Below are 13,866 nucleotides of genomic sequence, written 5' to 3' on the forward strand. Positions count from 1 at the left end.
TAGTTGCGTGTGTTTAATTCTAACAAAAAGCCTAGTTGCTTTGAAGAAGCCTTTTTTATAGTGAGTAATATGTCAGGAAAGAGGACAACTGTATCAGTTTTGAATGCAGGCTGTTTGTAGCATTCCTAGATATATTAACTCTGGAACTAGCTGGTGAATCCCCCACAGTACATTTGTCAACAATGCCTGTCTCTTTTGGAGAATTTTGCTGGAGGGAGTGTGGAGAAAGGTGGTGATTGGGGGCCATCCAAAGACAAAGCTAAGGTGCTGGTGTAGTAATTTTTCTCAGAACAGATACCAATGTGATGTTTCTTTTTGTCTCAATAAATTGAAGTTAACGTGCTGATTGCCTGTTATTTTAAACAATGAGTATGTGTGTTTTAGTCAAAGCAGTAGATGATGGATCACAGGCCATTCAGCAAACAGCCCTGTGGCAAGTGATATTGTTTTTGGCTTTCAGGTTAAGGACAGGAGCTGTTAGAATAGCAATTGGTTTTGTTTTTTAGTATCACTTTTGCCATATGAGTGAATATTTGAAACTCAGTTTTCCTATTGCCAGTAGGTCATGTGATTCACATCTCTCCTGTTATTTCTCAGCACCTAAAAGACTCAAGCCTGCTGTCCCTACAGCTGCACTGTTCCCAATACAATGATCAGTTGTCTGTTGCATGAGAACTGCAAGGTCAGAACCTTACTGGCTTTTCTGCACACAGTGCTTCCTACTTTTTCTAGCTCTCTTTACCTTCTTCATCACCCGTTTCTCCCCTCATCATCTTCATCCCATGTCTTCTCAGTTTTCTCCTTCATTTCTCTTTATCCCTAAAAACAGGAGGGTTCTTCATGCCCCTCTCAGAACCCTGGGTCCCTTCAGTTCTTACTCCCCTGCATGCCAGGATCCTTGCTACACTAACCTCTCCTCCTGGTAGTTCATCAGGAGCAGTTGTTGGAGGGACTCCCTCAACCAGGGGCTGAGTACTGCCCTCATGACACTCCCAGTCTCTGCAGGTCTGGGAGCTAGAGAACAAACACTGGACCTACTTCAAGTTTCACAGGGTGGTTACAACTTTGCCTTCATGTCTTTCTCTTTTCTGGGGCAGGAGGTTAGGGAAGAGACTTTAATCTTTGAGTGAGTGCTACATGGATCACTTGGTCACATGAGAAAGGTGCAACTGCTGTGTGTCAGTTTTCTGCTAATTTGTGCCCTTAGATTGTAAGTTATTTGAGGGAATGACTTGAGTGCGGTTTTGCTCTTGTAATGAGTTGTATATCTTTTCAATGCTATGTTACTAAAAACTGCATGCAGCTGTTGGGATACATTGTTCTGTTCATCATTCTGTCTGCCCAACTACTCCCATGCTAGATATGGGAAAGATAAGGGAAAGTTGAGTGTAATAACATTGTGGGCAGAACCACGATGAATTAGATGAGAAAAATAATATTTCAGTCACCCTGCTCATTCCGTTAGTGGGTTGTGATCAGAGTCCATTTCAGATGTGCACTACAATCCAGTGTGGGTTTTTCTCCTCTCTGAGCTACACCCAGAGTTCATTCGAGATAATGGGAATAGATTTATTCACCTCTGTCTCCTTGCAGGCTTTTACTCATTCCAGGAAATACAGAAATCTTCATTCACAGGATCCTGAGTGGAAATTCTCTCTCTTTCCAGCTCTTGTGCAGAGGTCACACACTGTTAGAAAACATTTTTCATCAATCACAGGCAAATTATAGACTGCATAAAAAAATCCTTGAAAAGGACTCTACTGCTAGGGTCCCAGTCTTACTTATATTGAACTCTCATTAATTTTATGTTTCAGGATCAGGCCCTTGGTGAGGCAAGACTGACACAGCTGTGGGAGGGCCGGTTTGTTAGGAAGAGTAACTGGCTTTTGCCCACAAGAGGGAGCCTCAGGGTCAGTTATGGGTCTTCTTGCCTGAAGCAGAGAAGCCATGTTGTAATTTATATTCTGTGCCACTAGAGGGGGCATGCTGGCTGCTCTAACTGCTAGTCGCAGGCACAATATCATAACAGTTTTGTACTTGAAAAGTAATAGGCACTCAGATCACTCCTATATGCCTGTCACCATAACTTTGCCTTAAAGTTTTGTGTGCCTTTAGGATGGTACTATTTTGAGTAAATAAAATGCTTATGGGGTGCCCAAAAATTCAGCAGCTACTTCTCATGCTCATCCAAATTCCTGATGCAGACACAGAGACCTCAATAGGTATGGAGGCCCAGTTGTTTAATTCCAATACTAATTAGAATAGAATGTGTCATACAGAAATTCAGCCTCTGGCTTCAATACTCATCAGAATTCTTGTGTTTTCTCACTCTGTTGGATACAAAGCAGAGGGGAGAAAAGGCACGGAAACCTCACCTGCCTGATTCCCATGCACTTTAGACTATTACACAACATCTTTGTGAAAAATAAAGAGCAAGGGAAACTGAGACTTGAGTAATCTTAAGTCAGTGTGTGAATTCAAATGACAAGTTAGATCCAAACTGTATATTTAAACAAATATAAATTCATGATTATAATGTTATGCATATGGCCTTATAAAAACTGCAGTTTACATAAATGTCATTATATGGACTTTTTAAAAAAATGTAATGTCAATAAATCCTTAACCCTTGATCGATCTATATCCCATATGTGTTGGAAGACTTGGTACTAGGCCGGTTGGGCATTTTTATGAAAGAAAGGGGAAAAATAAAAGCTCAGTAATAAACAGCACAAGAAATAACAGTGCAAAGCTGAATTTGTCAATTGCAGAATGCATTTTAGATGCTTGAAAAGTGAAAGGGTTTTTTGGGCTATTGAACAACATCAGAAATATAAAAGGCTAATCTTAGCTAACTTTGTGGACAGCAGTGCTTTTCCTCCTAGGATCTCAAAGCACTTTACAAATATTAATGAATTGAATGAACAAATTTAATATAATGAATTGTCTGATACTTTATGGAACCTTGTTTAAAAGCTGATGTAAAGAGCTACCAGCAGAAATCATAAGAAGTTTTGTTGGTCCTACAAACCAGAGGAGCTATTCTACATCATGATCCTATCGACTGCCACTTTATCTCTTAACTATTTACACACACAAAGCTATATAGCAGTCCTGCAACAAGCCTTGCATCAAACATTAATTAATTAAATCTAACGTTACATACATTTTTTTTTTTAGAAAATCACTTCTTATTCAGAAGGGGAGAGAAGAGTGAATTCTAGGACTGTCCAGTTGGATTTATGTATATTTTGTAAGATGCTTAGATTGTGATGTATTTCATAATTACCTGGTTAAAATAAAATACTCAGCTGTGTGATGCAGGTAAATATTGTCATCCTATTACAGGTGGTTAAACTAAGGCCATGGCTACACTGGCACTTTACAGCGCTGCAACTTTTGCGCTCAGGAGTGTGAAAAAACACCCCCCTGAGCGCTGCAAGATACAGCACTGTAAAGCCTCAGTGTAATCAGTGCTGCAGCGCTGGGAGCGCGGCTCCCAGCGCTGCAAGCTACACCTGTAAGGGATGTGGTTTACGTGCAGCGCTGGGAGAGCTCTCTCCCAGCGCTGGCGCTCCGACTACACTGAAATTTCAAGTGTAGCCATACCCTAAGACAGCAAGAAGATGATAAGGGACTTGTCCAAGGGTGTATGAATTAGTTGCAGAGCTAAGAATATAATCCAGCTCCCAGACTCCTCCTATAGCTACTGTGGTCACCCTTGTTTCAGAGTTGAGGACTGGGCATCCTACCTGGGAGCTTTCCCTTCTGTAATTTTGCAGAACTAAAACATTAGTCTGCAACAGGATTCCACACATCAGTGAAGACCATGCTAGTTTCTGGCCACTAGTTGGCAGATCCATCACAAGTGTCTAGATCATTTAGTGGAGTATTGGGAACCCCTTTCCCTTATTCCTGTACAGATCATGTTTTGAATTTGTGAAGGATATTGGCCTGTCAGCATGTTCCTATGAAGGTACATTACAGGTCTGAGTGTGGGTATTTGGATGGGAGTAATGGTCTGAGCACAAGATGTATATGGCCTGGTCTACACTACGCTGTTAAACCGATTTTAACAGCGTTAAATCGATTTAACGCTGCATCCGTCCACACTACACTGCTCTTTATATCGATTTAAAGGGCTCTTGAAATCGATTTGTGTACTCCTACAAAATGAGAGGAGTAACGCTAAAATCGATATTACTATATCGGATTAGGGTTAGTGTGGACGCAAATCGACGTTATTGGCCTCATTATTTTACAGTAGCTACCCACAGTGCACCGCTCCGGAAATCGACGCTAGCCTCGGACCATGGATGCACACCACCGAATTAATGTGCCTAGTGTGGACGTGCACAATTGACTTTATAATATGTTTTATAAAATCGGTTTAAGCTATTTCGAATTTATCCTGTAGTGTAGACGTAGCCTATGTGTGCATAAGAGCAGAGGTGGAGCTGTGTGGGCATGTGTGCTTCCTAGGTTTGAGCACACAGCTGGATGAGTAGGTCATGATACACAGCTATGAATGTAGACACACTTGTGTGTGCTCAAATGCAGATCGGAGTAGTACCACTTCTCTGTGTGTGTCCATGTCTGAGCAAGTTTGTGGGCTGTCTACATCTGTGGGGATGAGGTTGTGTGTGTGGTTAGCTGTGAGTATCCCCCGTGTAGGTGTTCGCATGTGCCACATGGGGCAGCCCCCGGCTGAGCTCCCGCTGCGGAAGGCGGGTGTTACCGTGAGAGGTTCTCCTGCCCTGGGAGCCCGCCCCGCTCCTGCAGGGACTGACCCTGGCAGAGAGGAGCCTCCCCCCAAAGACAAGCAGCGCTTCCCCTTTAAGAGGCCCGCTTGGCTTGTCAATCGCAGCGTCCCCTCCCCTTCCTGCAACGGCTGCGAGTGCGGTTCGCGGAGCCGCCGCCAGAGCCTGGGCTGGCGCGATGGGCAGCCGGGAACTGCTGCGGCGGCGGCGGCGCCGGGAGGCTACTCGCCGGGGCTCCGGGCTCGCCGGGACCATGGGATAGCGACGGAGCTGGCGAGGGACAAGCCGCAGCCCTGCCGCCCGTGCCCGGCGGGGCCTGGGAGTGCAGCCCAATAGCCCGGGAGGAGGGAGCCGGCGAGCGAGCGAGCGGTGGGGCTCTGCGTTGCCCCGCACATCCCAGCCCTGCCGCTGAGCGCAGCTGCACCAGGTCCTCGGCCCCCCGCCCGGGGCCGCCGGGGGTGGGTGAGACTCACCTTCCCTCCCTCCCGCCCACCTCGGCTCCTTTGTCCACGCTGCCTTGGAGGCGCCCGGTTTGCTGCCTCGGGAGCATTGTTGTCCTCGGGCATGCGGGGGGTGAAGTAGGGGGTGCGCGGGGAAAGGGGGGTCGGAAGCAGGAGGAGAGGAGAGGGGACGTTCTCGGACACAGGACCAGCTGGCTTTACCTCCCTGTTTTTCTTCATGCGTGGACTGGGGAAAAGATCCATTCCGTGAGTTAACCCGTCTCTGGCCGCGCCGTAGCTCTGTGTGAAATTCAGCTGGCGTATTCTCTCCACCTCCTGCTCCCCACCGGGATCTTTCCCCGGATGCAAAATGGTGGACCCAGTGGGGTTTGTGGAGGCTTGGAAAGCCCAGTTTGCAGACTCCGAGCCTCCCAAGATGGAGCTGAAATCTGTGGGAGATATCGAGCAGGAACTGGAGATGTGCAAAGCCTCTATCCGGAGGCTGGAGATGGAGGTCAACAAGGAGAGGTTCCGTATGATTTACTTGCAGACTCTCTTGGCAAAGGAGAAGAAGAGCTATGACCGACAGAGATGGGGGTTCAAGAGGATTTCCCAGTTGCCTGAAGGGGAGGCAGAGCAGCAAGACCAAGACCCACATCATCACCAAACCACCGAGCAAGGGGATCCAGAAAAAAACAAACCCCACCAAGGAGAGGAGAAGTTCAAGCCAAGGATACCTTCTCTGAGGAAGCTGTCTACCCAGAGTGATGGGACGGATCTGTTGCCCTTGGAGAGCTCCCACCATGGGGAAGGGGAGCAAGACAGGTGTAAATACTACAGTGAAGAGAAACTGAAGAGAGTGACGGAAGATACGGAGAATCGCTCTGATATGGATGGATCCCCTTCAAAACACAGGCCCTCTTCCACCCGCAGGCTGGCAGGCTCCACTGAGAAAGAGGGGTCCTTTGAGCCTTTCCCTAAGGACAAAGGGAACGCCACCAGTGTGGCAGCACTAAGGTCCAACTTTGAGAGGGTTAAAAAGGTTAATTCACATTCTCCTGGTGATAGCAAGGATGCTGCTGAGAAGCCCTTCTATGTGAACATGGAGTACCACCATGAGAAGGGTTTAGTGAAGGTCAATGATAAAGATGTTTCTGATAAAATAAGCTCCCTTGGTAGCCAAGCCATGCAGATGGAACGCAAAAAATCCTTGCACTCCCTCCCTCCTAATGTGGTACCCAGCTTTAATGAGTTCCAGAGGCCAGCCCACCGGGGAAGATCTTCTGAGAGCAGCTTTGGCTATGATGGAGAATATGAGGATGCTGAACTGAACCCCAGGTTTCTGAAAGACAACCTAATAAATGTCAATGGAGGCAATCGACCACCCTGGCAACCAATGGACTTTCAGCCCTACCAAAGCATCTATGTGGGTGGGATGATGGGGGAAGGAGAAAGCAAAGGACCTATACTGCGGAATCAGAGTGCTTCTGATCAGGAAAAGCATCTTACCTGGCCCAGGAGGTCTTATTCCCCAAGGAGTTTTGAGGACATTGGGGGAGGGTATACCCCAGATTGTAGCTCTAATGAGAACCTCACATCCAGTGAGGAAGATTTCTCTTCAGGGCAATCTAGTCATGTTTCCCCCAGCCCCACCACTTACCGCATGTATCGGGAGAAAAGCCGTTCTCCATCCCAAAATTCTCAACAGTCCTTTGACAGCAGCAGCCCACCAACCCCCCAGTCTCAAAAGCGGCACAGGCAACAGCCAGTCATCGTGTCTGAAGCCACTATTGTGGGAGTACGGAGAACAGGACAGATCTGGCCAAATGATGGAGATATGCCGTCTGGGAGAGGTCCTCATGACAGCTGTTTCCATGGAGATGCAGGTGTGCACATCTTGTTTAAACAGAGGGTTGGTTAATTCACATGTTCGCGTCCACATATGGGGAGGGAAGGGTTCTTTGGGTCGACCACTCAAAGGGAGGTAACTGTCTCAAAAGAGAACCATGGCTATAAGTCAAAGCTGCCCTGATCTGGGGATGGTCTCATAGGGTAAAACTCAAGCTTGGGGTACTTAGACTTCTTGGAACCAAAGATTTTGTTCCCAGGAAGGCTGACAGTTCTGCATCATTCTGGAAGTAATAAATTGGGGTCCATGCAATTTATTTTGTGCATTTAAGACTTTATATAAACCAATGCCTTGAGTAAAGCTCCTCTGACCCCTTTTTATAAAGATAGAAGTTTGTCCTAGTGTCCTTGGCTAAAATTTCCCTTCCTCCTACTGTTGTGTGGTGTAGTGGTTGAACTGTACCCCATAGGTGGCTGCATGTCAGTGATGCTGTAACCTGGCATTGTTATCCCAGGGCTTTGCCACTACCTATTGGATTTCTGGGCCCAGGACTTTGTCAGTAGAAAGGCTGCTCTCTAATTTCTGTTTTCCTGCCCATTGGTATTTGGGGACCTCAAACATCATTCTGTCTGCTGTATCATCCTTTAATTATTACTGATCTAAGGGAATGATAATCCAGCCCTTCCCCCATGTCGATAGTGTTTCTAGTGAGTGAGGTTCATGGGATGTTAGGAAGCCCTGAATGATGCCCTATGGGAGATTGCCAAAGCTAAACTAACCAGACCTAAAACAGAAATGGATTGTTTTGAGAAGGGAGGGGTGTGTTTGAACCCATTCCCACATTTGGGTATTCAGGGCTGTATCTGACTGAATTTGATGAAATGAGAAAACACGGTGACCATGTTCAGATTTGGGTCTGGATGAGGAGAAATTAACAGTTAACCATATTGTTTGATTCAAAGGGGCATGCTGGATTTTATGTAGACATTTGAACTCCTTGTCATTATGCATTGCAGTAGCAGCTAACCTCTTCCTTTTGACTCATCGAGCCTTCCAGTGTTTACAGGGAAAGAAGTGAAGTGTTTTTCAGGAGTGAAGAAATCTCTGCGACAGGTTTAGCAGAGTCCAATCATTCTCTGAGTTTGTATGTAATCTTAATCTCCGTCTCTCTCTTTTTAAGTCAATATTTTAATAAGGGCTTAACTCAGATGTCTGCAAACAGGATTGAATTCCTGTAGTAGTGGTAGATTCAAAGCTTTGAAGAGATTCAAAGAGGGAGATCCATCAAGGATGTTTTCATTGTCTCAAGTTGCTCTAGTTCTCTGAGTGAGTGATTTTAAATGGAAGGAGATCTCCCTGCTGCTTGTTGGAGGCATGTATTTGGGTGAGCATTTGGCTGGAAGGTTTCACAGATATAGTTTCAACCCCCATGAAATTGGAGTTCCAGTGTTGTGTTAGTGAAAGGCTATTCAGTATAAATGTCTGTTTACTATAAATGAAAAGCTACTTGAGAATTCCAAACCTTGGCACCCTGTCCTTGCAGCGACCCCTTCCTTATCAGATTATATATACATATACACTGTCTGTTGCATGACTTCTGTGCTGTCTCTTGGTCTTGTGTGTTCTTATGGGATGTAGATGAGAAGCAGAGGGAGGTTGGATCCAATGCTGGCTTAGACTGAGCTGCAGCCATCTGTCTCTGCTCTTTTTGTTTACTGATGCGTTTTAGATGACTGGGGAGCCTCCTAGCTGTTGCAATTTTGCAGAAAGGAACAATGGGGAGAAAACAACAAGGCTGGATAAAGCTTGTTCTCCAAGGCAGATTCTGCCTGCTAGATTGGCCTTTTGGAGAGGCAGTGATCTGATTTTATTTTAAATACTGCTGGATAAGTGAAATACATTATGTGGCTATCTATGTTAACAAAAGAGCCTGCTGGCATCTGAGATCCCCCAAACCAACTCCTGGTTTACAGCCCAATGATTTGTTCCCTCCTTTCCCCAGCCTAGGGGATAACACAAGTAGATTTGGTAGGAACACAGCTCATATGGCTGTTTACGACTGTCTTAACTTGGTAGGTAGTGGCTACTTTCCACTCCGCTACAAAAAAGGGTTTCTATGTCCGCAAGACAACTACATTTCTTGTTCACTGCTGTTCATTTCCACTATCAGTCATTCTGCAGGCATGCTGAATGGGATTTTTCTTATGCTTAGGAAGGTGTATTTTTGAGCCTAAGCAAACTGACAGAGTCCTGTCTTCATAAAACAAACACAAAACAAAGGTGTAAGAGACATCCTGCCATAGTCCCTATCAGGCCATATATGGAACATCCTCCACTCTACATGTTATGAAAGTAGCTCTTTGCTTCAGCCAGCCTTCCTTGCATCTGTTTCAACCCCGCCACTACTAGTCCTGCCAGTCTTCCCTGAAGCTGTGTTTGAACAGGATGTGTAGGTCTAGGTCACAGCAGGTTCTCTTCAGCCTTAATGGTAATTAGTGTCAAGTTGGACTTGTTCTGCAGTATTTGGCTTCTTCATGCATCCAGATTTCATACATTTTCTGGCTTTACATTCTGTGGGTGAATATTTTTTTTTCAGGACTTTGGTTCATGCAAACACTGGACTGAACCAGGTATGGTATAGACGTGCTATGCAAGCTCATCTGTGGGTCTGCCAGTGTATCATCATGCTAGCCAGCAGACACATGCTGTTTCAGTCCTAGGCCTCTGGAGCAGAGGCTGCCAGTCATGCCAAATCGTGTGTGTTCTATGATGTGGATGGGGATTAGAGTGAGATCACTAAACTTTCTCACTTGGGAGTTAATCCAAGTTTTAAATCTAGATTTCCAGAAATGAGAGATGTCTAGAATTCTAATAGCAGACCCAGGTAGCTGGGACTCAGCTCCTTTCTGAATGGCTGTAGGGGGCTACTGCTCTGTGAGTGTGGGCATTTTAATAACTGTTTGTAAAATTTCATAACTTTCATCAAATATCTTGCATCCTAGGGTGAATTATGCAATATCTATAATTATTTCATGTAATGCGAGTAGAGGGGAAAAGTCTTAACATAGTTTAAAAGCTCTCAAATTGATCATGATGATTTGTAAGAAGAATGATGGAATATTTTCTAATGAATTTTATTTCTTTTCTATCTGCTGTTTCAAAATAACCCCATGGTGCTCCCTACACCTAATCAAGGGGAAAAAGTAATATAGGAACTTCTATGAAATGGAGAGGTCTTGTTGTGACCTTGGTTAGTTCAGTTTTTAAAATAATCTTACTCTCTTTTAGCTACTGATCACACCAAAATTGTAGCTTGTGTTTATATTTCCAGCTCAGCAGGATGTGGAAGTCTCTAACAGATGCTTGCTCAGTGCTTTGTGAATGAGATGATCTTGCTCTTCAGCATGAGGACACAGAAACTCCACATCTAGAGGCTGGTTAGTAGGTAGCCTGGGTCCCAAGTGCAGTTTATGTTCTCTAAAAAGACAGTATTTGTCTCCAAAGCTCTTTCCTGTGAACACCCTTGTGTTGGTGGAGATTTCTGTCCACCTGGGAGAGCTGAACAGAGCTCTCCTCAGAGTTCTGTCACTGGCACTGCAGTAGGAGAGCAGGATCCAGTGTTGCTCAATATGAAATGCACAGTTTGGGATTAGGATTTGTATGTCATTTTACTCCATTGGTAGTAAGTCTGTAGACCCCTGGTCAGCTCATGGGCAGGTTTTGATAATACTTACTTTTGTATCTCCACTAGCACAGAAATGCAGAGTGCCTCTTCCTGGAGCAGTGTATGTAATCAGGCTATGGATGGAGAAAAGTACTCTGAAATGGTTCCATGCAAACAGAATGCTTGGTTCAAAACTCATATTAGATCTCTTTGGAACAGAATACCTTTGTAAAGAGCCTGCCTAGTCAGGGACCTAGATTCTTCAGTTACAAATGTTTAGCTAGATAGTCAAGCATCTAAGTCCCTGGTTATTAGCAGTATTGGTTTAAAGGTCATTATTGACACCATTTCAGTGTACAGCCAAGTCAAAGTACGATATACAGGACAGTGGAGGGAGAGTGTTGTCTAGTGGTTACAACAGGGGATCAGGAGCTAGGTTTCCTAAATTATTTTCCTGACTGTATATCACTTGTCTGCAGTGTGATCTTAGGCAAGTCTCTTGCCCTTGTTATATCTCCGTTTCCCCGTTAAATTGAGTGCACAGTCAACTTGGGCAACTCCTTGTCTGAGGAGATTGCGAAGGCTATTACTATAACAGGGTTTAAAAGAGAACTAAATAAATTCATGAAGGTTAAGTCAATTAATGGCTGTTAGCCAGGATGGGTAAGGAATGGTGTCCCTAGTCTCTGTTTGTCAGAGGGTGGAGATGGATGGCAGGAGAGAGATCACTTGATCATTACCTGTTCGGTTCAGTCCCTCTGGGGCACTTGGCATTGGCCACTGACAGACAGGATACTGGGCTGGATGGATCTTTGGTCTGACCCAGTACGGCCATTCTTATGTTCTTAATGATGCTTAGCCACCTCACATGGATTTAGGATGCTTTGTTTGGAAAGTGCTTTGGGATCCCACAGCAATGTAAAAAGTGGCTGACAGCGAGACAGATTCTGTGCCTTTGTCACTGTTTAGAAACAGCATCTACTGTGAGCAGCTTAAGTGGGATTTGGAGAGGAACGGATAGCTCAGTGGTTTGAGCATTGGCCTGCTAAACCCAGGGTTGTGAGTTCAATCCTTGAGGGGGACATTTAGGGAACTGGGGTAAAAATCTGGCTAGGGGATTGTTCCTGCTTTGAGTTGGAATAGGTGACCTCCTGAGGTCCCTTCCAACCCTGATATTCTATGATTAATCTGTTGCATTTTCCTTCTACTCTTGGGAACCTCAAACCTAGGAAATTCCATAAAGTGCATCTCACCCCCTTCTCTCAAGGAGAGAAAGTTAGCACTCCCCTCGATAGGGTGGAAGAGGTCCTAGTGACCTTTACAACACGCAGCTGGTTAAGGCATTGCCACTTAGTTTGTGGCATCTAACTCTAGGGCTTTTGGTTGCAGCTCCTGGCTGTTGGTCTGTCACTGGCTTGCTCAGTCAAGAATGAGGCTTAGATCTAGTCACTGACATTTGTCTCTAGTTCATTTTGCTATTTTATTTTTTAAGCCTTTTTCTGTTTTAACCCAGCCCCCACTTTAATCCTTTTCAGTACCAGGCAGCAGATTTTCTAGGTGCACTAAGGACAATACACTGTCTAAATGGCCCCCTCAGTGCTTCCCAGAGATTTTGTTCTTGACATTATCTAGCTGCTTATTATATTGCCCCCTCTTCCTAGAGTAAATGGAACACCCTCTTCTTCCCCCACCAGCTCTGAGGAAAGAGCCGAAGCTCTTTGCTGATGGCCCTGCTACTGTGATTTAGCATGACCTCTGCTCTTTTCTGTGCACCCTCTTTCTCCCCCAAGTGGATGCAGACCCTAAGTTGTGGCCCTGCTCAGTATTCAGAATAGGGAGATGCAGAAGAACCTCTTTTTTTCTCCAACTCGCTGTGGACTCTGGTTTGTTTCCAGCTGGGCCTGGCTATACCCAAAGGACAAGCAGGTTGCAAACCAACCAGTATGGTAGTTGTGTCTGTTGTGGGGATGCCGGTGTCACCATCCCCTTCCATGACAGCAGAGGACTTTTCTATGGTGTATGATGTAGAAGCAGCAGAAGTAGGACTAGCTTCCCCATTGGTGGAGAAGAAAGGAGGGAGATGACTAATCATAAACCTGGTGGAGATGGGGTCACTTGCCTGCCCTGCCTCTGCACTGAATAGCACTGGGCATTCACTGTGCACTTGGCCATGGCCCAAGCTAGTGCTGCTAGCATTTCTCTCCTGCCATTTGACTGAAGTAGAACATTTATGTGATGTTCAATGATGTGACTATGTAAAGTGATTGCTTTTCAGACTTACCAGCTCCCTGCAGATAGCACTTCACCATTCACAGAAATGCAGCCACTCGGGTATAGGTCATGGCAGCTATAGAACAATGCCAGCTAAACTACGCCCACGGACGTAAGGCAGGAAGCAAAGATAATAAGAATTTGCCAATGTCGAGGGGTGGGGTGAGGTAATAGCTTTACTTTTGGAACGTGCTGTGCTTGTGGATGACATCCATTAGGGAGATGGATAGATGTGGGCGGTGGGGCAAAAGATGCCTTACTCAAGTGAAGTGACAGGAATTTTTAAGGAGGCCCAGGTTGAAAGATGGCCAGGATGCTGACCAGTGATCTCAGTTTTGGCAAGAAGTGTTGTTGGGTCTTTAATTATCACTAATAGTCCAAGCTACGGTTTTGAAACTCAGCTGGAAGATAGGCCAGCAAAGAAGTCTTTGGGAGCTCGAGACCTGCTAACATGCTTCTGATTTCGGATTCTAGCCCTGCGGTGCACTGCAAGCCTAACAGTCCTGTCCCTTTTCCCAGCCCACTGGGGATAATCAGTCACAATGCCCAAGGCAAAAGGGACCAGTACTTTGCCTTCAAGGAATTTTAGAGGTCAGTCCATAAAGGTTAATGAGGTGAGACTTGGCTATCTGAGGAGTAATGCTCTGTTTCAGTTACCATAGGAAAACCTGTCAGGTTGTGGAGCAGAAGCTCAGCTTTCCTGAAGCCACCTTCTTCCCCAGGGAAGCCAAGACCAGGGCAGCAGATTGCTTGACTTTCTCCTTTTAGTTTTCTCCACCCACCTGATAAGCATGAAAGAACAGTGAGGGCCTGATTCTACTCTTACTGTGGTGAAAATTCATTGACTTCAGTGGAGTTACTTCTGTTCTTACTGGTACACAT

The 13,866-nt window shown here is 45.4% G+C and overlaps 1 protein-coding gene and 1 pseudogene across 1 annotated transcript in view; both read left to right on the forward strand.

The window, feature by feature from the left end:
• Positions 1–4,990: 4,990 nt before the first annotated feature.
• Positions 4,991–13,866, forward strand: part of BCR (BCR activator of RhoGEF and GTPase) — a 128,500-nt gene continuing 119,624 nt past the window's right edge. Inside the window, exon 1 of the mRNA XM_050924452.1 lies at positions 4,991–7,086. Within this exon, the coding sequence (XP_050780409.1) occupies positions 5,571–7,086 (1,516 nt within the window). The 5' untranslated portion in view covers positions 4,991–5,570. The remainder of the gene's footprint in view (positions 7,087–13,866) is intronic.
• LOC127035098 (uncharacterized) lies at positions 11,978–12,093 on the forward strand (annotated as a pseudogene).

Source organism: Gopherus flavomarginatus, chromosome 15, assembly GCF_025201925.1.
Source record: "Gopherus flavomarginatus isolate rGopFla2 chromosome 15, rGopFla2.mat.asm, whole genome shotgun sequence".
NCBI classification, from domain to species: domain Eukaryota; kingdom Metazoa; phylum Chordata; order Testudines; family Testudinidae; genus Gopherus; species Gopherus flavomarginatus.